This window comes from Triturus cristatus, chromosome 1_2 (genome assembly GCF_964204655.1).
Source record: "Triturus cristatus chromosome 1_2, aTriCri1.1, whole genome shotgun sequence".
Classification (NCBI taxonomy): Eukaryota; Metazoa; Chordata; class Amphibia; order Caudata; family Salamandridae; genus Triturus; species Triturus cristatus.
This window is the reverse complement of record NC_140580.1, coordinates 270,190,208-270,217,435: the sequence shown is the minus strand read 5'-3', so window position 1 is coordinate 270,217,435 and position 27,228 is coordinate 270,190,208. Positions and strand designations below refer to the sequence as shown.

Here is a 27,228-nt window from a genome sequence, read left to right as displayed (position 1 = left end):
ACCATTGAATGATGGCACGAGAAAATGTAAGTTCCCAATAGTGTGTAAAGGGGCACAACAGGAAGTAACAGCATTAACGAGGGGACAATTCAAAACGTTTCACCACTCTCAAATACTACACTAGGTCAGTCTTGTACGGCATAGAAAAATCCGGTTGAAGTTAATTAAACATGGTTATCCAGCTGTTGGCAAATTCAACTTTGTAGTCAAAGACAGTTAAAGTGCTAGCCAGCCACAGGCAATATCGCCAGACTCTTGGGAATCCGCCATACACAGATTTCATTTAAAAACACGCATTTGCAATGCAATGGGTCTTGCCTTTGGGGCCTCATAAGTATTTAGCCATGCAGCACTTTGTCTGCAGCTGGAGTCAGTAGTGATTCCACCAAGATGGCGGGGTCCAACATTCCGAAAGAGTGGAAGAATGTGAGGAGATGGGTACAGACAGGCAACATCACAAAAATTACAGTCAGGGGCATGGGACAAAGGCACGGGGCACAAGCATTGCTGAGACGCAGGTCAAAAGGCAGGAGACAAGAAGGACTGAGCTTGTGGCTCAGGGAAATTTGGTATGTTGCTCAGCTAGGCAGGCATCAGGGTTTCATGCTGGCAGGTTGCTCGGCCAGGAGCACTGGCAGAGGACAGTAGTAACCAAAACGACTCACGCAGGGTTTCAAGCAAAGGGCAGTGCCCAACCACTCTCCTATCAACAGCTTGAGTAACAGTTCCCTTTTGTCCACTACCCAACCTAATTTTACATGATTGTCTAGAAACTCACTCAGGGCTAAGCTCCGCAACAGGTTGTGCACCAGTGGCTGCAGCAGCTCCGGGAAATTGGTGCAGACAAATGGGTCTAGGCCATCAAGATACTGAAGGCGGCAGGGGTCTGCCGGGATTGGAACTCACAAGTGTGGCACACGTAGGACTAATTACAGTATTTCAATTACTAGTACTGCTATGTGAAACTCCACAAGAGATTAAGTTTACTGCCTCCGAGTGTATAACGTGCAAGAAATCTGTCCTTTTTAGCTCACGCATTAGACGAGCGCGAGTTGCAGTGAAAGTCTGGAGATTGAGCTAAAGTTGTGTACTGTACGTGGAGATCTTTGCATTGTGTCTAACTCTGCTGCCATAACCAGAATGATTATCTCCCGGAAGTAAGGAGAGCAGGGGGTAGTTCTAAATAGGAAGGAAGGCCAATCTGTAGGAGGGGAGACTGTCGGAGAAGGAGCGCACAGTTTTGAGTAGAATGTGCCGTAAGCAACTGAGGTAAATAATAGGGGATGGGAAGGGATTGGTGTTTAGCCATATTGAGATTATTGTCACCTATTTGTGCGAGAGGGCGGGTTCTTGGAACTTGGGTGTAGACCTGCTGTGTGCTCTATTATGAACATGGTACAGCGCTTCCTGTGATGGCCTCTCCACGTCCCCCCTCAGTGAGTTGGAGGCAGTGGTCACCCCGTTCTGCCTGGACTTCAATCATGCTTGGCGCTACAGAGACAAGCAGGGAACACTAGCAGGAAATTACAAAAAAAATACAACATTCAGTAAATAAAGAGAAAACACCACGCACCCACAAAAGGGAGAGGATGAGGGAGGTGCTTAACATGGACAATGGGAGGGGAGTGAGGAATTTGAACCACAGAGAGCATGAGGAGGTGAGGCAGAGGCTAAAGGCAACAGGCGAATGAAAAGCAAGAACCGGGGCGGTGCTAGCAGCTACAGAGCACGAGCAGGGAACACTAGCAGGAAATTACAAATAAAAAAGAAACATTTAGTAAGTAAAGAAAAAACACCACACGCTCAGAAAAGGGAGAGGAGGAGTGACGAGGGACGTGTTCAACATGGACAACAGGAGGGGAGTGGGGAATTTACACCACAGAGAGCATGAGGAGAGAGCGAGAGCTAAAAGCAACAGGACAATGGGCGACCCGGGATGGTGCTCAAAGCTACAGAGCACGAGCAGGGAACAGCAGCAGGAAATTGACAAAACAAGTCTATGCAAAAGAAAAAAGTTGTGCGTGACACTAACCTACATGGCCAATTGTGAAATAATACATGCATCAGGGGCAGTGTCCAAGGCATAATCAAAAGAGCAAAAGAAGGTACAAATGTAAGCTATTCACCAATGAAAACAAAGGAATTTCGAAAAGCACAGGAAGGAACCAATCAACAGCGATAGGCTTTCTGAATGCCAATAGAGGAGATACAAAAGACTCACAATTGATGAACGGAATGCAGAACAAATCAAAACATTCACCCCCAGTCAAGAGATCAGGGTTAAATCCATCATTATTTTGCTCATCATGCCACCCCAGTTTAGACCTGACCATATGTAAATCAGTCTTGACCCTGTGCCTCATGGGAACAGTCCAGCCCGAACTGCCAAGCCAGGTCCTTCCTGGACCGGAAACAGACATCCTAGGACCGGTTTCGGGGTTTCACCCCTCTTCAGCCAGGATAGCTTGATTCCAGTGGCACAGTGAGCCCAGGACCCACGTCTGGGCATACCTGGCACACTTAGGGCGAGAAAGCAAAAGACACACAATTGATGGACGGAATGCTTTTTGCATAGAGGAGATACAGCATGCCTCGCAGAGCAGCACATGAGCGCTGACTCTAGGCTCGACCTAACGAGCTCAAATACATAAGGTGGCTACGTAATCGCTCCCTCAAAACAAGGGAGCACTCAATGTGTGCCAGCTACAAGAAACTGCTTTACACTTGGTGTGCAGTATTGAACAACCAGATATGAGCAGCACAGGCAGGCCTTGTAATAAAATGAACACAACACAGACCCAAACTGAAGGAAAAGACATCTTGTAGAATAATTAATGCTTAAAGTGCTTAAAAATAAAGAACTACAGATTGGAACTATGGTGCTTCAAAAACAACAAAAACAATCTGTTTTTAATAAAGTTGTGTGTTAATGCAACTCTGAGTGTGCACACAGGTACTGATAATATAAGGGGTTTTGTAGCGTATCATGGACACAACCTTCACATTTCTAGTCCACGCGTAACAGAACCTTATCAATATAGTACGGAAGAACCCTTACCTCACTTCGAGTGACTATTATTCTGATCAGTGTAGAATCATCCGTCCCTGCCCCTTTCATCGCATGATAAAGCCTTTCAGCAAAGAAGGCAGGCCGGTTAAGAGCACACTGCACTGTATAAAAACAAACAAATACAATGAACTCAAAGGTGGAATAATTGGCCGCAATTACAGACAATTCTGCAGATGCATTACAATGTTCATCAAACAAAATACTAAGGCAAACAATAAAGATGAGCCCACTGTGCTAACTGAATTACATACATGTTAGGAGGTATTTCATCTTTCTGGATTAATAAAACTAATCATTTACACAATCGCTTCATATTACTTTGCCTTTTGTTCTTATTGATGATCCTCGTTTGCCTTTCTGACATCAATCTAGAGTACGCTCGTATCGCTCTAACTTATGATTAATCCTACATAATGTAAACTATTTCCATGTGGATGCTTCACGAAGAAATGATCTCATGAAAACATACACTGGACAACCTAACATCCTGGCATCCTTAGCTTACTGACGAACTAGACATGCAAATCAATTGTACACCAAACTGAAAGAAGCAATCCTGGACATGGAAGCTGAGAAACAAATGTAGAAAGGGTCTTCACTGTTTAGCTTAAACCAGACTTAAGAATGGTATAAATATTTAATGTTAAGAACCATTAGTTAAGAGATTAAGCCATATGTATGATAAAGGCATTTTATAAGCAATTCTGTCCATCTCGCGTTATGCTAGATTGTTTCTCTATCAGAAAAGTTTGCCGAAGCGGTTACTGAACAAGACGGGATTACCTTTTCAGTCACCCGTGAGTTTGGGCACTCAGTAACATAGTACAAGAAGTCCTCCTTATAGTTATGCATCCATTCATTTGTGACTACCTTGCATTCACCCACTCACCCCATCCACAATAAAACACATACAAACTCACAAGCATGTGAAAGAAAAATACAGGTAGAAAAAATGAAAAATATTCAGCTGCCTAAAAATGGTGAACTACAAAGTAAAAAATATAAACATAACAGCATGCAACCATCTTGGAACGGTATTGTGCACTGTGCAACATAGGTGCTATGTTTAGAAGCAATTTGTTGCCCATTTTGGAACAGTGAAACAATGATACACTGTACATAATAATGTTCCAAGATGGCCACCCAGAAAACACAGCAGTGGGTGCCCATCTTCAAACAGTACTGTACATATCGTTTTTTTTACTCTTCCTTGAGGGCTGGCATGCAGGTTTTAAGTGTGTTGGTCATTATGAAACGGTAAAACAATGATCATTCCAAGCTGAACACCCAATTTAGAAGCAGTGGTCATGCAGAAAGTCGTCCACTGCAGTTGAAATGAATGGCAGGTGAGCAGGGAAAGTGTGTGTGTGTGGCGGGGAGGGGGGAACTGGGGCAAAGTGAAAGCCAAAGATTTAAAACAAGCATTTGCAATGCAATAGGTCTCGCATTTGAGAGTTTAAGCTATTGGCATTGTAAATGACAATGCCTTTTATTGATCTGTTTTGATAATTAACACATAAATAAAAGGCAGTGTCATTTACAATGAAATAGCTCAAACTCTTGTAAATGCAAGACCTATTTCATTGCAAAGAAGAGACCGCCATTGTCCCGAGCTACTTGGAAAGTGAAAGCACGCATGTTGCGCCTGCAGTAGGAGAAACTAAAGTCATTTATTTAACATGCAAGTAAATACTTTTTAAATACATTTTATTTAAGTTTAAAGTTGAAGCCCGAATGCATGGGTTGAAGCTATGGCATTTGGAGTAATGGCATTCAAAGTAACGGGATAGGTCACACTAATGGACTAGAGGTGATTGGGATGCATCTGCCCAACAGATTATATGCTATTGGTGACAGCTACAGCCTCAGACATTGACATCTTTTTTGTTTTTTTACTCTTCCTACTGTCTATACTGTTTTTCGGTTTGGCATTAGCCAAAACCTTTTGGTTTAATTAAAATGATATGTAAAAATATTTATAGGGGCTATCAATCAGCCCCATCTATCCACTGGTCAAATAATGTGTCATTTACACTTTTTTCCCACTCGCTACAGCAGACAGTTAGAGCAAAAGGTCAGTCCACATCAGCAATAAACTAGCTTCCCTGCGAGGGGGTGGAATTGTGCCCCACACAAAGTTGTTCCTTTAGGTGCCAGGGACTACGAGTGCAATGTGTGCTTTTTGAGACTGAAAATATTTTAGCTTTTAGGCAATGTTTTTTTCTTTCTTAAATTGACAATAGCACAGCAGCTTCTAGAACAATAGAGTTTTGGCCCACAACAAAACAACCAAGCACTGACAAAGCCAAAAGACTGGCAACCAAAACCAGAGCTATTGGCTGGGCAAATACTCAATTCTAACATGCCATCGTGTTATTTTAACTCCAATGTTTCGATGAGACTCACTGAAAATAAGCCGTAAATCCAAGGCTCTTAGCTGATTATGTTGGGAGCTTATCTTGTAAAAATCTCCAGGCATTCCATAACATTTGACTGGCCTAGAAAACGCCTCCATAACCTTTTGAGGGCCTTCTCCTACCATTAAGTCCCCTGCACCTACGCCCCAAGCTGCCCTGGAATAAAGTCCTAAATGCTCGTCTAGGAGTTAAATAAGTGTTTTTCCTGTCACGTTTGAAATTTGTATCCAGTCGACCTTCTCTTCGCTGCACAAGTTTTTTAGGCCACAAAATCAAATCTTTGCCCTTGTGACGTCAGCTGCCTTGACTGCAAGCATGACCTAACTTCCTGTAAGCTTCAAGTAGGCGTTACCGTTGTCGCCAGGTGAAAAGATCGCGCTCAGCCATCATAAGGTCAATATGAGAGATTTAATCAAGAAGGGAGCAGAACTTTTAACACAACACAGCACCGTTGGTCTGCCGCGACACAAATGAGTACTGTAAACACCGACATTCCCACAGAGTCACTGAATTCAATCACCACCAATGATGTTACCACACAAAAGGCTACTTGTAGGAACACTGCAGCAGAAAAGAGTAGGAAATATACAGCACAAAATACCAGTGAGTTTCCTTTTTTTGCCTACACTTTCAGTTCATATAAAATGCAGAAAAAGTCTGACCGACTTAACGAAAAGGGCATTATTTGCAACCAGCAGGATGGCTCTGTGAGTGAACGCTTGCCACTGACGTGTGGTTATCGGAAGGTCACGAGTTCGAAATTCAGGGAGACCAACTCCACCTTCCATGTTGCTGAGGTCGGTAAATGGAGTTTAATTAAAGCGGGCAATAACATCTTTTATTTAGAACGTGTGCAAATGGTGGAAATATGGTATGTAGTACTATAAAAAAAAAAAACACCCGTGAGATGCTGTACAGTGCATGGCGTGTCAGGAGTGGGGTGTATTATAGAAGATGGGTGCGATTTATAGGGTGATCGAGTGTTCTGACGTGTACCCCGGGGGAGTTCTAGAAACTGCATCCATTCCGATTCAACCCAAATAAAGTTGTAAGCTTGCGCGCTAGTGCATTCCACCATTCCTTCTCTTCCAAGGAATGACGGTATGACCCCGGCAATCCAATCACCAATAAAGGACCGTGCTTGTGCGTTACTGCATTCCAATATTCCTTCTCATTCATCGCTGCAGGAAAGCAGACGCAGTCGCTTAAGCTCTTTGCTGTGCTGTACCTTGGGGGCTACGGTTACCTTTTTGTTAGTACATTATATTTAAAATTGTTCAGGATAGACTGTGTTGTGGCATGTCCGTTGCTTAGGGACCGGTGATGCATTGTTTAAAGGCAGGAGCTGTGTTGAACCTTGTGTGTACATCAGGGGCCACTGCTACCATCATGTAAGTTCATCCTGTTAGATTGTTTAGTGCAGACTGTTTCCCTGCAGGGCATGTGCCGACTGAGCTGTGATGAACACGCAGCACCCCTGCCGAAGCTGTTAATAGACCAGCTAGCTCGTCTTCTGAACTCGCGCGAGTTGATATTTCAACATACAAATCTTGCCTCGTTTTGTCACAATAATGTTTCAGTTCAGAACACGCGGCACCATTTTGTCACATCTTCCCTACGGGACTGAACATGAAAAAGAGCGATTTAATCTCATCTCCGGCGCTCCTTTCAAGTGTCACTCAGCAGACAATGACGTCAACAGCACCTTTTTACAACAAGTAAATAAACTAAGCGCAGCCGCAAAAGCCATCGGACCGCGCGCCAAATTAAATAATCAAGCGCGGCCGCTAAATTGAAAGCAAACGCGTTGTAAATAACAAGCTGTTGCCATTACGTGAATAATAAAGGGAGTCGCTTGTTTATATTTGCATCGCGCTTTCACTTTAAGTGAAAGCGCAATACAAAAATAAACACACGGCTGCCCTTGCCAAAGGCGACTGAAACAAGCTGTCGCCATTACGCAAATAATTTAAAAAAGTGCTTTACCCAGTAATTGAGGGAGACTGTATAACACCGCAAGTAAAACATCCAGTCGGGATGGGCCATCCCAAAAGGAGATAGGGCAGTAACAAAGAAGCCTCATTTTCGATCGGAGGCCAGCGTTTACCATAAACGATGACACTTGCCAATCACAAAGATGGGCGTGGCTTCAACTCCACTAAAAGTAATGTTATCGATTATGAGACACCTCGCAGAGCGAGGAGCGCATGCGCGCTCAAACGCTAGGCGAGACCTAAAAAGAGTACACGGAGGGATAAGAAGGGAAAGAATGGAGAGAAAAAGGGAGAGAGGAAGTGAGAGAGAGAGAAAAAATTGTCCCTCATGCACTGCAATGCAAGGACCTGACACCACCTATGGAAAGCTAAAACTCATCGAATCAAAACACAATAAGGTCAAAATCCTTCTCGGTTGAAACAAATACAAGAATAGGGAAGAAAGCCATAAAATCAGGAGCTGGGTACTGCAATAAGATAGGAAAGCCATCAAATCATATGCAAGGGGCAGAACCAAAGCCCACTCTTAACTTATACTGGATACACCAGGTCTTACCAGCTAAACCTGTCTGTAGGCAAGTCCTAAGCAAGCATTGGCATAGCCAACAGGTCTCGCCTTTGAGACCTTATAAGTCTTTAGTCATGCAGCACATTATCCTGGGTGCTAACACATCTACTATTACTCCACGTGCCACTGGCCACACAGACCCAAGGTAGGGCTTACGTGATATTTAATGAACACTGGAAAGGCAATTCATGACCAGATAGGGAAAGTTTGCAACCTAAAGGAAGTTAAACGATGAATAAAAATAATGTTATTCAAAAAATGCCTTCACTAACTGCACCAGTCTGTGATGCAAAAAAAAAAAAAAAAACTATATTGATTAATGGCAGGAGTTACATGAGGCATGTTACTTGATTACTTTTTCAGCTTCTTTCTGAAATGTTCAAGTAAATGCAGGATTAATTGGTCTTATTCTTTGTAGTATCATCATGCTTACTGGTATTCTGCATTGTGTTGAATAGTTGCTATTTACCAGGTTTTACCATGTGCAGTGCCTAGACGGAGCCTAAAGGTACTCTTTCAACACATAATGTGCCATGGTAGAGTACTCAATGAAATAATCAGACTACTCAATGCGTCACAAAACCTAAAATAATTAAACAAAAACTGCCTTCCAAAAAAAGACAGGAGCACGCAATGAGCTTGTGGCACACAACAAAAACAGCATCTGACGTGTAGCGGTGGATTGCAGCAGCAGGGGCTACAAAGAAGCAAGAAACACAGAAAAAGGAAAGAAAAGCGAAGAAAAGAAAGAAGCAAAAAAGGCAGATGCAGGAGAAAAATGAAAATAGAAAGAGAAAAGCCGAAGACAGAAGGGCAGTCATGCAGCAGAGCAGTGATTCTCTGGCACTAGAGCACCAGCGATGAGGCACAGGCAAGAACCTGCGGGTGGCGGAGGGCCTGTGAACTCCTGACCGCTGGGTCAGCAGTAGCAACTGGGTCAGCAGTAGCAACGGGGGCAGTAGCAGCTACTAGACGAAGCTGCGCCATGAAAGGAGCAAGTCCACCAAAAGGTTAGTTTTAAGTATCGTGGACCGATCCTGGGGACTTAACATTTTTCTGTAAAGGATTAAAGGGGTCAGGGTAGAGGTACCCTGTCCCCATGGGTGTGTTAAAGTGTCAGAGGGACCAGTGTTGGGTACGAAATTGAGTCATAGCAAGTTTTTTTTCCCACTTCGGGAACCAGTGGATCCCCCCGCGAGTCTCAGCGCGGCTCACCATGTAAATACTCAACAGATCCGTGAATCTTGATGCACTTTTAGATCCACGCAGACACCCACACAGGTATTCTCAAACTCAATTACAGACTCATCCAGGCAGTTACACACTCACTCTCAGACCTACTCAGGCACGCACAGACCCACTTGCAGACCCACACAGACACTCAGACACCCACTCAGAACCTACGCAGGCATTGACACACCCACTCACAGACCCATGCAGGCAGTCTCAGACCCACTCACATACCCATGTAGGCACCTACACGCCCATTCACAGACCCAGTCAGACACTCACATCCACTCACAGACCCACTCGGACATACTCACACCAACTCATAGACCCATACAGCCACCTGCACACCAAGATACTTACAAAACCACTCACAGACCTATACAGCAACTCACATACCCATTTACACTTACCAATAGAGCCACTCACACACCCGCAAAACCACTACACACCCACTCATAGACCCATACAACCAATCACACACACACACACACACGCACACACACTCGTATAGCCACTCACACCTACTCAACGACACATGTGGCCACTCTCACATCCATCCTCTAAGGTTACAGGTTACAAAAACAAAATTTTAAAAAACTTAGAAATTAACCAAAAAAACAAAGGTTACAGGCACTTTACAGTTTTGCCCAGATTGTACACACCCAAAACCATACAAATTCATCAGGTATAGTATCCTAAGCAAAGTATAACTTACGGCCTTACAATGCACTGCTTATGACCTCACATATTACATCACTCATGACAAGGTCAGTGACATCACTGAGGAGATCATCCACAGAACCACTCACAAATCCACTCATACACCAACATAACCAGTCATACACCCTCTCGCCCATACAGCCACTCACACACACAGCCACTTACTCACGCATACAGCTAATCACACACCGACTTATTCGCCGATACAGCCACTCACATCCACTCGCTCACACAGCCTCTCAACAGAGCCACCCACAACCGCTTACATACTCATTTACACATCCATACTATAACATCCCTGTAACCTTTGTTTTTTTCAATGATTTTCTAAGGTTTTTTTAATTCTATTTCCTCACTATAAAGTCCTTGTAACCTTTGTTTTTTTCAGAGAATTTCCAAGGTTTTTAAAGTTATTTTTTGACTATGATGTCCCTGTAACTTTTTTTGTGAGTGAACTCTCTATCTCTCTCTCACACTCACTCACTTCACTTATCTTCTTACAATAATTACCATGTGTGATAAAAGCATCTACGCGGGTAAAGGCTGCGTAATAAAGCCATACGTCCCCCAATGTGACAACCTATGTTTTGCTGCAAGACATGCAATGACCAAATGTACACTTTTAACATATATCTTTGGGTTCTTTTTTGAACCAATGAAATGCAAGATATGATTATATTGTCACGACTATCTACGATGCTTACATGCCTACTTGTATATAAAATTTTAAAAAATGCCAATAAAAATCATTTTTAAAAATTAAATAAAAATAAAGCCATACATCCAACTGGAAGGTCCATCCAATTTAGGGTAGAAAGTTATCTAGTTTTGCTGCAACTACTTTCGCTAAACCAGTGGAAGTATTTTCAGCAGTAAGCTGGAATGTCAATTTGGAAAAAAAAACTTTGAAGCAAAGTAATTACTCTAATGAGTTCTTATTTATAGAGACGCTAGCTAGTGACTACCTCTACCTAGGAGGCAAGGATAAGTATTTCCTTGTATTTAGGAGCACAGCATCAGGCCTTACCACTCGCCACAAGTGGCTGGCATCACTGGTAAAGCCATGCACAGAGAAGAGGTCCATAGATAGGACTTCCTTCCTAATGGGCTTCCAGAAATGATGTGAGTAGGGGTAACCGGGGAGAGGAATTCCCTGATTGTAGCACCTCCCATAATTCTTCCTTGGATTTCCAGACTGTTGGTGCTGTATTGTGGGTTAATGCTTCGAGGATATTTTACAGAGATTAATGTCAGACTCAAAAAGTGGGTTTTTCCGCTAATGGGTACCAATGACAGGTCCCTGTTGGACTGATCACCTAGGGAGAGTAATGTTTTATGCAGTCAGAAAGAGGAAAGGAGTTTATTTACCAAGTTATTCTATAGCAGACAGTGACATTAGCACACTACATGATCCCTTAGATAATATGACACCCAACTGGGGGTTTTTATTGAAATGTGTATTGATAGAGGGTGCCCCAATTGTTGTCCCTCCCGATTCCAGTGCAAAGAATGAAGTCAAAAAGAGAGTAGGAACCTAGTAAATTAACCTACCACTCCTTGTAAACAATACACGTGTGTCCAACTTCATTAAGACAAAAAAATAGGTCCACTGAAGTCCAGGTGCATTAAAAGCATTTTGCTTACACCTGAGGGTGACAAGAAAATCTAATAAAAAAATCAAACAAATCTTATTGGATGAAGTAGTTTTGTTTCCTGTTGTCCTTTCCAAGCCCGCAGACTCAAATCAGAGACCCTGGACCGAAATGCTCCAATTGGCTGGATGTAAGAGAAATCTTTTTTTTGGTGCCACCATTATATAACGTGTCATGAAAAAAGAATTGAGAAGGACACAATGGGGCAGGGAGCGCACATCCTGACTCACGTGCCATAGTGGGAGGGGGTTTGCTCAATGCCCGCCCCCCAAACAGTAAAAAAAAAAAAAAAAAAAAAAAAAAAAAAAAAAAAAGAAGTCCATGTCGCAGTGTCTGCATTACCCGACAGACACGGAGCCCCAGCATTTACGATTCATAGTCCATGGTCTCATTACCAAGATAGCAGACTCTAAAGGAGGAACCTATACGTCCTATGAGTTTAATAGTCCGTGGTCCTGCTATCAAAGCCACTGACTATAGGTACTATTTTGGTTATGTTAAGTGAGAGTCCTCGAAAATGAGACTATAGGTGCCGATTTGGGTGTGTCCAGTGGGTTATCCAGTTAAACAATTGCCTTCTTTCTTTCTCACATCCCAATGTCCATGCCCTAAATTCAAAGAGTTCATCATTGGGTTGTTTCAATCAGATCAAATCGTATAACACAGATTTAAGTCAGCAATTTTCCAAAATATATGGAAGATGAGAATAAGAAAAACAAGGTGAAAACAAAAGGATTATCTTACCTACCGAGTGAGCATCTGTTCTTGGCATGTAGAGCTTTAGATTCACATGCTTTGCATACTCCTGCCATCTAGTGTTGGGTCTGGATGTTTGCAAGTTGTTTCTCTTCGAAGAAGTCCTTTCCAGTCACAAGGTGAGGTGACTCCTCCTTTCGGTGATAGTGCACATTGGCATCGACTCCATTGTTAGATTTTTTTTCCATCAAGAGGGTGAGAATGGATTAAGTGAGTGTAGTAAAGAGATATTTATGCATAGATAATGAGAACTGCAACAACTACAGGTGCCTGGGGAGGAGTGTGGGTGCATGTGAATCTACAGCTCTACATGCCAATGCTTACTGGGTAAGTAACAATCTGTTCAAGGCATGTGTGCTGTAGATACACATGCTTTGCATAGACTATATAGCAATATTCTCCCAAAGCGGTGGCTACCAGTAGATGTTGCAGTTGTCTGGAAAAGTGTTTTTAGCACTGCCTGCCCTACATTGGCCTGTTGGCGTGCTAGTACATCCACACAATAGTGTTTGGTAAATTTGTGTGGTGTAGACCATGTTGCTTTACAAATGTCAGGTATAGGAACGTTAGCTAAAAAAGCCATAGATGCCCCTATTTTGCGAGTGGAATGCGCTCTAGGGGGTATAGATACATTTTTTAGCTTTTGCGCAGCAAGTTTGAATGCACTTAATCCATCTTGAAATGCCAGATTTAGAGATAGGATTGCCTTTGTGATGTGGTGTAAATGAAACAGTTGTTTTGTTTTACGAAAATCTTAATACAATAAATCTATAATATAATAAAGCTCTTTTGACGTCAAGTGTGTGAAGAGCTCATTCACTAGCGAATCAGGTTGAGGAAAGAACACAGGTAACTCAACGGATTGGTTAATATGTTAAGCAGAAACCACTTTGGGAAGGAATTTGGAATTGGTGTGAAGAATTACCCAATCTTTATGGAGCTGAAAGAAGGGTTCTTTTAAAGTTAATGCCTGTAGCTCACCAACTCTCCTTAATGAAGTGATTGCAATGAGGAATGCAATCTTCCAAGAGAGAAACTGTAAAGGACACTTGTGTAGGGGTTCAAAGGGTGGACCCATAAGTCTTGTAAGTACAACATTAAGATTTCACACTGGTTCCAGGGGAATTATTGGTGAAATAACTTTTTAAAGCCTCCAAAAATGCTTTAATGACAGGAACTTTGAACAAAGACAAATGTTGTCTGTTTTGCAAATACGAAGCTACTGCTGCAAGGTACAATCTAAAAGATGTGTAAGCTAGCCCACATTGCTGAAGGTTTAAAAGGTAACAGACAATATTCTGAACAGAAGCATATAGAGGTAGAATTTTGTTGTTATTGCAGTAAACAACTAATCGTTTCCATTTTGCTGCATATCAAGCTCTGGTAGTAGGTTTTCCAGCTTCATTTAGAATAGTCATACAGTCTGGTGGCAAATTTAAATATCAAAACTCTATGACTTCAGTCCACCAACACTAGATCTGTTAATTGACCCTGTGACCGATTCCACTGACGTGCTAAGCATTCTTGTAATGGACGCATGTGTAGTCTTGTATGAGGTACTATTGCAATGCATAACATCATAATTCCCAGGAGCCGCATTAAAGTCCTGGCTGGTAAGGTTTGGTTGGTTTGGAACTGCAGCAATAGGGTTTCGATTTTGGAAATTCTGGCTGCATTGGGGAAGGCTAGAGCCGTGTGAGTGGCTTCTAGATAAGATTGTATCTGTGAAGACTGTAGGCAAGACTTTTGAATGTTGACCGTGAAACCCAATTGGTGAAGTAGGTGTAGCGTGGTTGGAGTGCTTTGTAAACATTTTTGGCGTGTGCTGGCTTTGATGAGCCAGTCGTCTGGGTAGGGGAAGATATGAATTTGTTGTCTTCTGAAATGAGCTACTACTGCTGCTAGGCATTTTGTAAATACCCTGGGAGCAGTAGTTATTCTGAATGGAAGAACTTTGAACGGAGAGTGTTTGCCCATCACAAATCTGAGATATTTGCGATGGGCTGGATGAATGGTAATGTGAAAATATGAGTCTTAAGTCCAGTGTGGATAAAAAATTGCCTTGTGTAGGAGAGGAAGAACCTGTTAAAGCGTTACCATGTGGCAATGTTCTGACAGCATGTACTGCTTTAACTCTCTGAGATCCAAAATTGGTCTTAAGGAACCATCCTTTTTGGGAATTAGAAAATAAAGAGTAAAACCCTGAACGTTGGTACAGAAACGGAACTGGTTCTATGGCTCTCTTTTGTAAGAGAAATTGCACCTCTTGCTTGAGTAACTGCAGATGGTCTGACAGTTTGTGAACGTGAGGTGGAATGTTTAGTGGATTGGAGGTGAGCTCTGGGAAATAACCATGTTGGATAAGGTCTAGTACCCATTTGTCGGTTGTTATAGATTGGCGAATGGGGAGAAACTGTTGCAGTCGTCCCCTGACAGATGTTGAGTGGTCGGTGGTAGTGTGGGCAAGTGACTGTTTATTAGGGGAAGGGGTGTTACGTGGTGTGGCGCCTTTTACCCCTGCCTTTGGAATGGTTTCCTCTACATCTTCCTCTATAGAAACCTCTAGGGGAAAAGGATTGGTTGTTACCTTTGTAAGAGGAAGTATTTGGGTCTGAGAATGTTATTTTGGACCCTGCTCTGTAAAATGAGCAGCAAAAGGAGCCTCTATTGGATGGGGACTGGAGTGCTCCCCTGGATTTTGCCACTTCAGTATCCTTTTTCATCTTTTCAGAAGATTAGTGGACTACAGGACCAAACAGGTGATCTTTGTCAAAGGGATTGTTCAAAATGGACTGTTGAACCTCAGGCTTAAACCCCGAGATCCTAAGCCATGCATGCCTTCTAAGGAAAATGCTGGTATTGATGAACAAGTTACTTACCTTCGGTAACGATATATCTGTAAGAGACAGATTCGTTATGGATTCCTCACCTTAGAATTACCCCCAGGTGTCAGACTGGATCCGGAGAATTTTCTCTCAGCAGTACCCCGTCGAGTCGGTAGGTGGCATCGGTCGACTCCGCGTTCGTCGATGGAATCGTGGTCGCCGTCGTGACCTCACAGTATCTACTTAGACGCTGTCCCTGCGCGCGGTCAGTTCTTTACATGACATTCCACGCCAGAAGCGCGGAACCATGCAAGGCACTGACCACTGGTGCACAAAACTAGGGCCCTGAAAAGGAGTCCCTTACCCTAGAAGGCAGTTCGCAGAATGGGGAGGACGGGTGGGGCGGTGAGGAATCCATAACTAATCTATGTCTCTTACAGATATATCGTTACCAGAGGTAAGTAACTTGTTCATCTGAAAGAGACAATTAGTTATGGATTCCTCACCTTAGGATAACCCAGCAATACCAACCCCGGAGGTGGGTCAGCAAATTAAGCTCACACCAGAAAGTCCTGGAGAACTGAACAGCCAAAGAAGCCGTCTCTCCGGACTTTGCTGTCCAAACAGTAGTGCTTAGTGAACGTGTGCAATGAAGCCCACGTGGCTGCCTGGCAGATATCACGAGGGGGGACTCCATGTCCCAAAGCAGTAGTGTCCGCCGTCGCCTTCGTGGAATGGGCAGGCAACCCTACGGAAGGTTCCTTTTTCGCTAAGGAGTAGCAGATTTTTATGCAAAGAACGACCCATCGGCAAATGGTTCGCTTCTGCACGGCCCAACCTTTCTTGGTGCCCACATATCCAACAAAGTTGTTTATCCACCCAGGCTGGTTTGTGCGACCCAAGTAAAAGGAAAGCACACGTTTTGGATCCAGACGGTGGAGCCTTTCTTCTTCTCTCGAAGGATGCAGAAAAGGTGGGCAAAGTGAGGGTCTGTCCTATGTGGAAAGAGGTAACACTTTGGGAAGAAAAGAAGGTCAAGTTCTAAGGACAACCTTTTCCGGATGAACAGCAAGGAAAGGAGGCTTAGTAGAAAGAGCCTGGAGCTCACTCACCCTGCGAGCAGAGGTGATCGCGACCAGAAAGGCAGTCGTCAGAGTCAAGAGTCTGAGAGGGCAATTACGCAGCGGCTCAAAGGGCGCGCACATCAAATAAGTTATAACAAGGTTCAAGTCCCACTGGGGCATTATGAAAGGGATAGGAGGAAAAAAGATGAGTAATGCCCTCAAGGAAGCAATTTACAATAGGGGACTTGAAAAGAGAAGGTTGATCCGGAAGGCGATAGAAGGCCGAAAATGGCAGAAAGATAGCCTTTGAGAGTGCCCAGAGCAGAGCCCTGGTGGGCGAAAGAAAGCAGCAAGAGGAGAACCTCTGAAAGAGGGGCAGAAAGGGGATCCACAGCTTGTGCTGCGCACCATGCCACAAATTTGTTTAATCTACCGGCGTATACCATTTTGGTGGAAGGATGCCTGGCTGCCAGAACAACATGACAGACTTCGGGAGGAAGGTCAAAAGCGGTCAACTGTCGCCGCTCAATCTCCACGCAAGGGAGTGGAGGCTGGACAGGTTCAGGTGGAGGACCGTCCCCTGCTGCTGGGACGGAAGCTCCTCCCGAAGGGGCAGTCTAATCGGAGGATCGATGGCCAAGTTCAAGAGCTCGGGATACCAGATTCTTCGTGCCCAGTCTGGAGCCACAAGAATGACTTGAGCCCAGTCGCACTTCTTCAGCACTCTGGGCAGAAGTGGTATAGGTGGAAAGGTATATAGCAGACCGCAACTCCACTCGCGATGAAAAGCGCCGCCTAGCGAGTGCCACCTTGGAAACATTGCGCGTTCTCTTCTGTGGCAAATAGATGTAACCAAGGCTCTCCCCACCACTGAAAGAGACCTTGCACCACCTCTGGGTGAAGATGCCATTCGTGATCCATCAGGCAACGGCAGCTGAGTTCATCAGCCCTGGTGTTTAGAGAACCTGCCAGGTGTTGAACCACCAGGGAAATGCCCTGATGTTCCAGCCATTCCAGAAGCGAAGGGCCTCCTGACAGAGGGTCCACAACCCAACTCAGCCGTGTTTGTGGCAGTACCACATGGCGGAAGTCTTGTCTGTGAACACTTGCACTACTCTTCCCTTGACAGAGGGAAGGAATACGTTCAGTGCCAAACAAATCACCCGGAGATCCAGGAGGTTGATGTAGAGCCCAGACTCTGCCGGAGACCAGAGGCCTCTGATCTCCGCCTCTCCCATGTGGCCGGCCCATCCCAGACCTGACACATCTGTCACCACTGTAAACTCTGGTTGGGGAAGGGTGAGGGATCTGCCCAGGACCCAATCCTGGTTCGTAAGCCACTACTGCAACTGATGTGTAGTCCCTGCTGAGATCTGGACGACATTGGACAGATTTCCTTGATGCTGTGCCCACTAGAACTTCAGGTCCCACTGCAGAGCCCGCATATGCCATCTGGCATGATCCACCAGCTGGATGCAGGGGGCCATGAGGCCCAGTAGCCTCAGGGTCATCCATTTTTTTTTTTGCAAAAACATTTTTATTGCATATTTCCAATTACAAACACCGTGCAGTAATTACCCTCGTGCTGATGAACATATCCGATTGCCAGAAATCAATGCGGTACACAATCCTATTCGCTGTCATCCAGAGAATCTGTACCCATCAGCGCTCTTATATGCATAAACGCCCCCCCCCCATGTCAGTGTGCCATAATACAAGGTATAAGGATGATTCTCTCTTTTAAACTGCCGTGTCATTGGTTGCGGGCTACTCCCCCCTACAATAGCCAGGCTCAGTTCTGTAATTAAAATGTCGTGTATTCCCTCCATCGCTGGTGTTCTACCCGGTATATCTCTATTACTGCATTTCCGCTGGCTGCCCCGTTATAGCATCGTCCTCCACTTCTTCCGGTACCCACCCTTGGAACTCAACCACCAGTGCCTCCCATGCATGTGCCATGTCCAGCGCCTTTTCATTATTCCCCCGCAGCGCTAACTGTAGCCTGAACGTGCCCTCACTACCTGCCCATTTGGTGAAAGTCGCTCTCCATCTCGCAAAGCTGGGACCAACTCTCGATTTCCAGTGCAGGGGGTTTTTCTTTTGGCCAAAACTAGCCCCAAATCGCAAAACTTGCTCGTAATTTTTGTGCGCGGGGAGTGGGGAAACCAAAATAGCAAACAAACTCCCATTTCCACCTCCAGGTCCCGCCCTGTCACCTGGTTTAAGCAAGCAATAACCTCGTCCCAGTAGCAACTTAGTGACCCACAGGACCAGAACATGTGTTTGAAGTCTGCCCCTTCCTTCCCGCACCGAGGGCATCGTGGTGTAGGGCCCCCGAAGTACTGAAATAATTTAGCTGGCGTCAAATATGCCCTATGCAAAGTGAAGTACTGCACTAATTGAAACCGGGCATTACGCGTGCTCTTCCAGGCCCGTCTCTGTAGCGTGGGCCACGTCAGTGCAGGGATAGGTTTCCCAATGTCTATTTCCCATTTGTCCTGTAGGGCGTTCAAAGGGGCTAGGTGTTCTGTCGTCAGTCTCCGGTAAAGGCACGTAATGGCCTGAATTGTGCCCGCTGCCATAAAGTAGCCTCAGGGTCATCCATACCGAAATCCGGGATAGAGGCTGGAACATCGGCATCATAGCCCGGATTCACTGTTCGGGAGGATATGTCCAAAACTACGCTGTGTCCAGAACAGCTCCAGTAAAATGGAGCTTCTGGGAGGGGGTCAGGTGTCATTTCAGCACGTTGACTGTGAACCCCAGCAAATGCAAGAGGTCCGCCGTAGTCTGGAGGTGGGAGACAACAGATTGGGGCGAGCCTCCCTTCAACAGCCAGCCGTCGAGACAGGGGAAGACTGGAACTCCTGATCTGCGCACATGAGCTGCGACCACCGCCATCACTTTCGTGAACACCCGCGGGGTGCTGGTAAGGCCAAATGGGAGCACAGTAAACTGAAAGTGCTCGTGACCTACCACGAACGACAGGTAACGCAGATGGCCGGCAGGACGGGGATGTGAAAATAAGCGTCCTGCAAGTCCAACGCTACCATCCAGTCTCTAGGGTCGATGGCAGACAGAACCTGAGCCAACGTCAACATCTTGAACTTCTCCTTCCGGAGGAAGCGGTTGACATCCCTGAGTTATAAAGTAGGATGCAGGCCTTTGTCCTTCTTGGTCACCAGAAAGTAGTGGGAGAAGCAACCATGACCTACTTCTGGGACAGGGACGCGCTCGATAGCTCCCTTGGCCAAGATAGCTGCAACTTCCTGACAGAGAAGGGCCAAGTGATCCTCCGACATGCAATGGAGTTTTGGTGGCATGGAGGGAGGGGTAGTTTCGAAGGGGAGGGAGTAGCCCCTTTGGACTATCTGCAAAACCCACCTCTCCGACGTGATGTTGTGCCAGTGGGGGAGGTGATGGCGGATCCTGCCGCCCACTGTCAACTAGTGGCCCTGGAAGTTCGGACTAGGAAGGTTTGGAGGCTGCTGCAGAGGGGGCACAGGCAGACTGGCCCCCCCGCTGGCCCCCAGACCCACGGTGCTGGGTCCCATACAGAGGCTGGGTTGCTTGCGCCAGCTGTGGCCCTGGGTGGAACGTGGTGGGGCACCCCTTCCGTAGCCAAGAAAGGGGCGAAAAGTGGACTGCATGGGGCGCGAGGTGGTAGCTAGGCCCAACAATCTGGTTATTAGCTCAAGCGCGTTGTCTGCCTTGTCGTGAAACAGGCGACGGCCATCAAAGGGCATGTCCAAAAGGGTCGATTGGACATCCCCTGAAAAGCCAGTGGACCTCAGCCAGGCGTAGCGTCTCAGGGCTACCGACGTGGGAATCGTTGCCCCAGCTCCCATGAAGGGGGGAGAACTCAGAGCCGACCCAGCAGGCTGCGCAGGCGGAGCCGCAGGTTGACTACCTTCCGCGTCTCCGATGGAATAGGAGCAGGCGAAGATCAACGATGCTTCTTTGACTTTTTCTTGTGCTTCAACTTACCCGAAGACTTTGATGAGTGGTGGCTCCGCCACCGGTCCGTGACCTCCCTCTCAACCAAGACCTCGAGCGGCACGGAGCGAACTGCCGGGCCTCCAGAAGATTTCAGGACCACTCCCGCAAAGACTTCAGGCCATGGCCCAACAGTCGAAGCATGACTTCGGGTCATGGTCGCGCTCCAGGCACCAGAGGCTCTCTAGGTGCGGATCCATGACGGACATCAATTTGTGACAGGAGTCACAAGGCTTGAAGCAGGTCCGAGGACGGGACATCCCTACATGCACCAGGAGTCGGAAGGCTAAAACGCGACAAAAGTCGTAAAAGAGTTAGTCAAAAATTGACTAAGGGTACCGCTCTCTCCGGATCCGCGCTGGCTGACGTGGAAAAAGAAAGAACTAACGTCAGCGCACAGGGGCGGCGTCTAAGTAGATGCAGCAATGTCACAAAGGCGACCATGATACAATCGACGAACGTGGAGTCGACAGACGCTATCTACCGACACACAGGGGTACTGCTGAGAAAAAATTCTACGGATCGAGTCTGAGGCCTGGGGGTGATTCTAAGGTGAAGAATGCATAACTAATTGTCTCTCTTTCAGATCTCCCTAGCTGCGTTGTCAGCTGCTTCTAAAGCACATCTTATTGAGGAGTTAGAGATGAGTTTACACTCTTCAACTAACTGATGTGCCTTAGTTTTGTGCAAGGACCATGCATCTCAGGAGCCCTAATTCTAGGACAGCTTAGCCCCTCTCATCCCAGTGTGCCGTGTCGTACCTAGCTAGTAGGCCCTGTGTGTTTGCGACGCGCCAGCGGTTAGCAGCTTGAACAGCTACTCGTTTTCTCAAAGCATCTAGAAGTTTGGATTCTTTATCTGGGGAGGTACATCCCAAGCGGTTTGCGAGTTAGCTCATTTGCGAGCACTGGACACTACTAGGGAGTCAAGAGGTAATTGCCCCTTAATAAACACAGGATCGGATGGTGAGGGTTTATATTTTTTAACTACATGTGGAGTTAAACTACCTGTTCTGACAGGGTCTTTAAATATATCATCTGCAGGTCTCATCATGCCTTTAAGCATAGGGATTGTCTGACTTGACCTAGGTGTGGACTCAAGTGTTTCAAATAGAAAGTCCATTTCTAATATTTCTCTATGTACTGGTAACACTTGATACTCTGCTGCTCTGGCAATGAGCTGTTGATAAGCCAAATTATCATCTGGTGGTGATGGTTTTGCAGGATAAAGTTCTGGCTCATTGTCTACTGGGGGGTCAATGGTGTAATCATTCCATGGGTCTGCAGGCAAATTAGTATCATCACTCTGATCCACATCTGGATCTGCGTGTAGAGATTCCTGAGGTGTTATGTGTAATGGATCTTCAATTATTCATTGTGGACAACATGGTGGAGGTGGAGAGGGTTGTGGGGCAGGATAAATAGGGCTAGTAGCCATGCCCTTTTTCATTAAGGGAATCTCATCAGAAGTGTCCTCTAAAGGAAGCTTGTGTTTTGCAGGATTTTTTGCCAAAATGTTCCAATATCAGGAATAATATAAATTGTCTAAAATTGGTTCTGGAGGCTCGAGAACATTGTCCTTGGATTTCGGCGTCGAAATTGACTTGTCTTTAGAATGTTTCAGCTCTGAAGCATGTTTGTGTTTCGAAGCAGAGGGTTTCAGCTCCAAATCAGATTTGTCCTTGGAGCCTGAGGATTTCGGATCCAAAAGGTAATTTCGGCCGACTCGTTCCCGATCTGAATGGCTTGACAGTTTGTTTTGGTGCCGAGCCGAGAGGCGGGATGTCAGAAACATTGTCTCGGTGCAGACCTTGGCCAAAAGGCAGAGGTGGTGCAGTAGCCTTAATAGTTTTAGAAAAGGATTTAGGGGGCAAGAGGTCTTCGGTACTCATGGTTCTCTGTCCCGAAGGTACATCTACGGACTCCAGAGCGATCTCGAGCTAGGACTCTGGAATGGAGAGGGCTTCTTCTTCTGCGGCACCGCTTCGATCTCTTCTTGGTCGGATTCTCCAACTAAAATATCCCAAGTGTGTTGGTTGCTTTGGCGATGCATCTCTTGTCGTCGAGCCAGATGATCGCGTAGAGGCTTACTGGACTGAAACGACTTACAAGCGTTGCAGTCTTCCTCTTTGTGTTCTGGAGAGGGGCACAAGTTACAAACCTGATGTAGGTCGGTCCATTGGCAGAAAACTGGCCAATGGAACGGACTCCATTCCAAGGAGGAGTCACCTTACCTTGTGACTGAAGACTTCTTCGAAGAAAAACAACTTGCAAATATCCGAACCCAACACTAGATGGCAGGAGTATGCAAAGCATGTGTATCTACAGCACACATGCCTCAAACAGTTTCCATTGATAACCAAATATGCCTAACATTCCCAAGATTGATGCAAAAGAAGATAAATTCCAGTTACAAAGTACAATAATCATACAAAACAATGTCACATCATCACAACCCTTCAGTACTTAGCATCCCTACATCAGATTTTGAATAGCTCAAAGTTCTCCTAAATGAATGGGATACAAACCTACCCTTAGCATTCAATATACATCAAAGTTGCTCTTGAAAATCTCTATACTTCAAAACCAATGCAGGATCATTTTCGGGTCAGTGAAGAGAAAAGTGTCATTCTACAGTTTCTAATACCAAGACACTGTTACCCTGAGCAATTAACTTTTCATGTGTGTTCCGAAAGGAGAAATAGACGAAAAAGGAAAATGCCTATAAGTCACACTGGCAGCAAGGACCATGCATCTCAGGAGCCCTAATTCTACGACAGCTTAGTCCCTCTGGCCAAACCTAAATCGGATCAGAATATTCTGCTCATAGGGGTTAAATGTCCAACATAGATATGGCTCCAGAGTCTAGACCCAATGCAGAAATAATAGCTAATAAGCCCTAACTGAAGGCTTCAATAACTCAGCTGATTTACTTTTTACTTCCATATAATTATCAAACGTTTCAAGTATGTGATTTTGGTCTCTGAAGGCCAGTTTAAGTAGAGACTCAATGATGTGCAGGCAACCAATCTGCCTGACAGTTCTTTCAATAGGATTATACCACACAATATCAAACACAATTCAAATGTAATAAGCCATGCAAAACATTTCTAGTGAGGTGACGTGGGGATTAAACCATCTGAAATTGACACTAGTGGGTTCCAGTTAATCTTGCCTACTTTGTAAGACTGCTCCACTTCTAGATGCGAAACAATTAGATCTACAGCTAGGCAGCCCCAAACTTTATTTTAGAAACTTGTTCTCCAAGACCATGTGAGAATGTACCTTAATATGACTGACTATTGTAGCATCATGCATTGCTAAAGGAATGGTTTATGCGTTTTACTTTTTCGTCATGGGCGGTTTATGAGTATCTCCATGATTTTTGGAAAATATAAAAGGCTGCTGTTAAGCGTGGCCAGCTGGAAACTAGCCACATACAACTCCTTGTACAAGTTTATTTTGGTCTCAAATCTTACTCTATAGTATGTAGAAGGTGCCATCCTTCCGAGATTATAGGCATAAATCCTAATTAATTTTACTTTGGTGTTTTGTTGGCCCATGATCACTACTTTTGAATTGGCCATGTTCAATTTAAGACCCAAGTCGGCCATGAAGTGCACCTAATTTGGCTACTAAGCACTCAAGTGCATTAGCAGTCTGAGATCAGCACTATGTCATCTGCATAAAGCAGAAGTGGATGGTTGTTATCACCTGCTTTAGGGTTAAAACCTGTCTTTTTGTTGAAGAAAACAAAATGTTCTGCTTCAAGGGCTATAATACTCATTTAAAATTTTTACGGTAAACCTATGAGAGTTAGAGAGTAGAGAGCTAGAGTTAGCATATAGTTCTATGAAACATCTTATACTGTAAAGAGACTTCCACTATTTTTTAAAGCAATGCTTTTAAAGTTATATAGGATAGCACTTAAACCGTGTGTAAAACAGAACTTATCAAATGGTATATACCTACCAATAGCCTTCAGGCTGTTTTCCACATTGCCAGAAAACTCCCTACCAATGGAACTCAATAGATCACGGTTGGCGATCTGAAATCCAAAAGCAAAGTATAAGCTGCAAATTTTTATTTTACAACGTTTAGTTCATAATGTCAAGTCACACAGCTTTATTCGATCTTTTATAAAAACAGACCATAAAAGCACAAAACATCCTAAAATGTACACCACAAATATATAAGCATGTGTACAGTGTTAAAAATGAATAAAACAGTTTTGCCATGATCAAGGTAATCAATTCACATAAAACATTTAAAATCAGTAAAAAATTAATATTAATCATTAGTATTAAGGGATCGTCCCACCATTTTCCTCTTTCTAAAACAGGCCCACAGAAATGAAGCTACCGAAAAGCATACAAATGGATCCGATAGGGCCTTTAAAAAATACATAGCCACCTGATACTGTTTGAATTTGTGATACCTCAGGATTGGGAGGATGAATGTTTTTCTTTCACCTGAATAGTTTTTACACAAAATAGTAATATGTGTGGGTCTGACTGCACGGCATAGTTCTTGCAGGGACAAGGTGACAAATCTGCCAATTTGTATCTCTTTCCCGCATACCCCAAGAGTAACGGAATCATATTCAGTCAAAAATGCAATAGGATAAATCTATGCTGCGCATTATTAATGCAAGAGAGATAATAAAAACCCTCCCATGGTCTTGGTGGAACCAGATCATAGGCAATGGAGGAATGATGAGTACATTTCTTTTCCCTTCGAACATAATTTGCTCTCTGAATGAATAAGTCTGTTATTCTTCTCTTTGTGACCCTTTTACAGGAATCAGGGTCTTTAAATAATTCTCCCAGCCCTAGGGCATTCAGTTGGACCTCTACATAATTTAACCACCCAACCGTCTTGTAATAATCCGACTTACAGCAATCCCTGATAATAGTTTGTGTCAGGTCCACCGTAGACCTCCGCCATATTGAAAGCCACAGCATGACTGGTGCCAATCTTATGCAATCACTGAGATAAGGAAGACCCAATTCGAGATGTAAAATGTAATTTGGGGCCGATTGTGGTAAGGACACTCTGTTTTTAAAAAAGCTGTCTTCCACTTGCTGTAACTGTTCGACATTAGCCATCCCCCAAACTCCTGCCCCATAAGTTGCAGCGGACTTTGTTTTTACGAAGTAGATATTTTTAATTATGTCCAGGGGGGCAACCTCCCAGCTTCTTTGTGAATCTTTTGACAGCATTGAGGCTCCTTTACATACTCTGGGCTCTTGCCACCACTAATTAGTACTATGAGTGATCCTTATCGAAAAGAACTCCCAGATATGAGAAGGAATCAACCATCTCAATTTTCTTTCCTGCCAGCTGGAAATGGGGGTATTTCTCTCCTCTGGCAGCTCCTGACACAATTATAAAAGATTTAGATTAATTTACTTTTAGGTCAAGGGGGGCCATAAAGGTGGAGTAGGCCGAAAATAGCGATTGTAAGGCTAACCCCGATCTGGCCATCAATACTGCATCGTTAGCGTACGCCAAGATCGGAAGAGGGACATGATCGAATTTAGGCACGTCCACGGGGAAAGCAGACAGGGAGGACTCTACCCCGTTTGTGTAAATGGAAAAAAGAAACTGAGCGAGAACACACCACTGTCTTACTCACTTTTCAAGAGAGGTGTACACTCCTCCTTCCTGCCATACCAAACACAAGCGGTGGCATTGGTGTACAACTGAAAAATAAAACGAATTATCGGCGGATCAATGCCCATCCCCTCCATCATAGACCACAGCCTTGGTTGGGAAACACAGTCAAAGGCTGCGGTCAGATCCATAAAGGCCATATCGATCTTCCCGCCTTTTGCCTTAGTATATTTCCCTATGGATAAGGAGAGGTTTAGGCATTGATCCACCGTCCCCATTCCCCTACGGAATCCATATTGTGCCTTCATAAAAATATTATGGGTTTCGGCCCACGCCTCCAATCTGGCCAAGAGTACCCGTCCCATAAGTTTGGCGATAGCATCGAGGAGAGATATAGGGCGATAGTTCTTTGGAGACCCCCTCTCCCTTTTTTATAGATAGGCACAATTACACTCTGATTCCAGGATAAAGGGGGACCTACTATCTGAATGCTATTAAAAATATTTGTTAGAAGAGGGACCCACGTCATAATTATCCTGGAAGAGGTCAATTGGGATCCCATCGGACCCCAGCGCCTTGCTGGGAGTGCAAGCTTCTAGTGCCTTTCTGAACTCTAATACAGAGAAAATTAGCCCCCCCCCGAGGTAGAAGTACTGAGCTAGGTAGCGCTGGGTTTGAGGAAGTTGATACACCAAATATATTTTCAAAATATCTCACCCATGCCTCTTCATCTACATGTACGTCTAACGAAGGGTCGCTGGGATCTTTAAAATGCGAGGCATTTACTATTTACCAAAAGTCTCTGCTGCTGTCCGAAATAGCAGCTTGCTCAAGATCTTCCCAAGCCTGCGCCCTGAGATCCTTCTCTCTGTCTCTCCTAGCTAGGTTGTAATTATTACGTAATACACTAATCTTGGTGGGATCTCTAGGATTGGTTTTCAAGGCATTTACAAGGGCTTTTTTTGCTTTAGAGCAGGCTGTGTCACACCACCCAATATTAGCAGTAGCATTTGACGATTTAAACCGGGTAAGTGCTACTTTTATTTTTGCCAAAAGGGCGCAGGACTGGGTAACCAGGAATAAAGGGGGTGAATTCTCTCCCAGACATGATAACATTTCCTCAGTGACTTGGATTAACATTTCGGAACTAAATTTAACTTAAAAGCCTGTGACCATTTCAATTGATAACCATTTTTCCTGGTCAAATTCACACCTTCAACTACCGTATTATGGTCTTTAACTTTAGACAGGATACTTAAGTGAATTCACAAAATGGCATGGTCACTATGGCAAGTAAATCGAGTACTCATATGCACCACTT

At 44.6% G+C, this 27,228-nt stretch overlaps 1 protein-coding gene across 3 annotated transcripts in view; it reads right to left on the bottom strand.

Moving 5' to 3' along the window:
* The window catches only part of ANXA7 (annexin A7), a 490,249-nt gene that overhangs the window by 33,485 nt on the left and 429,536 nt on the right, over positions 1-27,228 (bottom strand). For all 3 annotated transcript variants that reach the window (XM_085603646.1, XM_085603647.1, XM_085603648.1), the window contains 2 exons: positions 24,264-24,339; positions 3,059-3,171 (listed from right to left, as the gene is read on the bottom strand). In XM_085603646.1, coding sequence (XP_085459772.1) covers positions 3,059-3,171; positions 24,264-24,339 — 189 coding nt within the window. The remainder of the gene's footprint in view (positions 1-3,058; positions 3,172-24,263; positions 24,340-27,228) is intronic.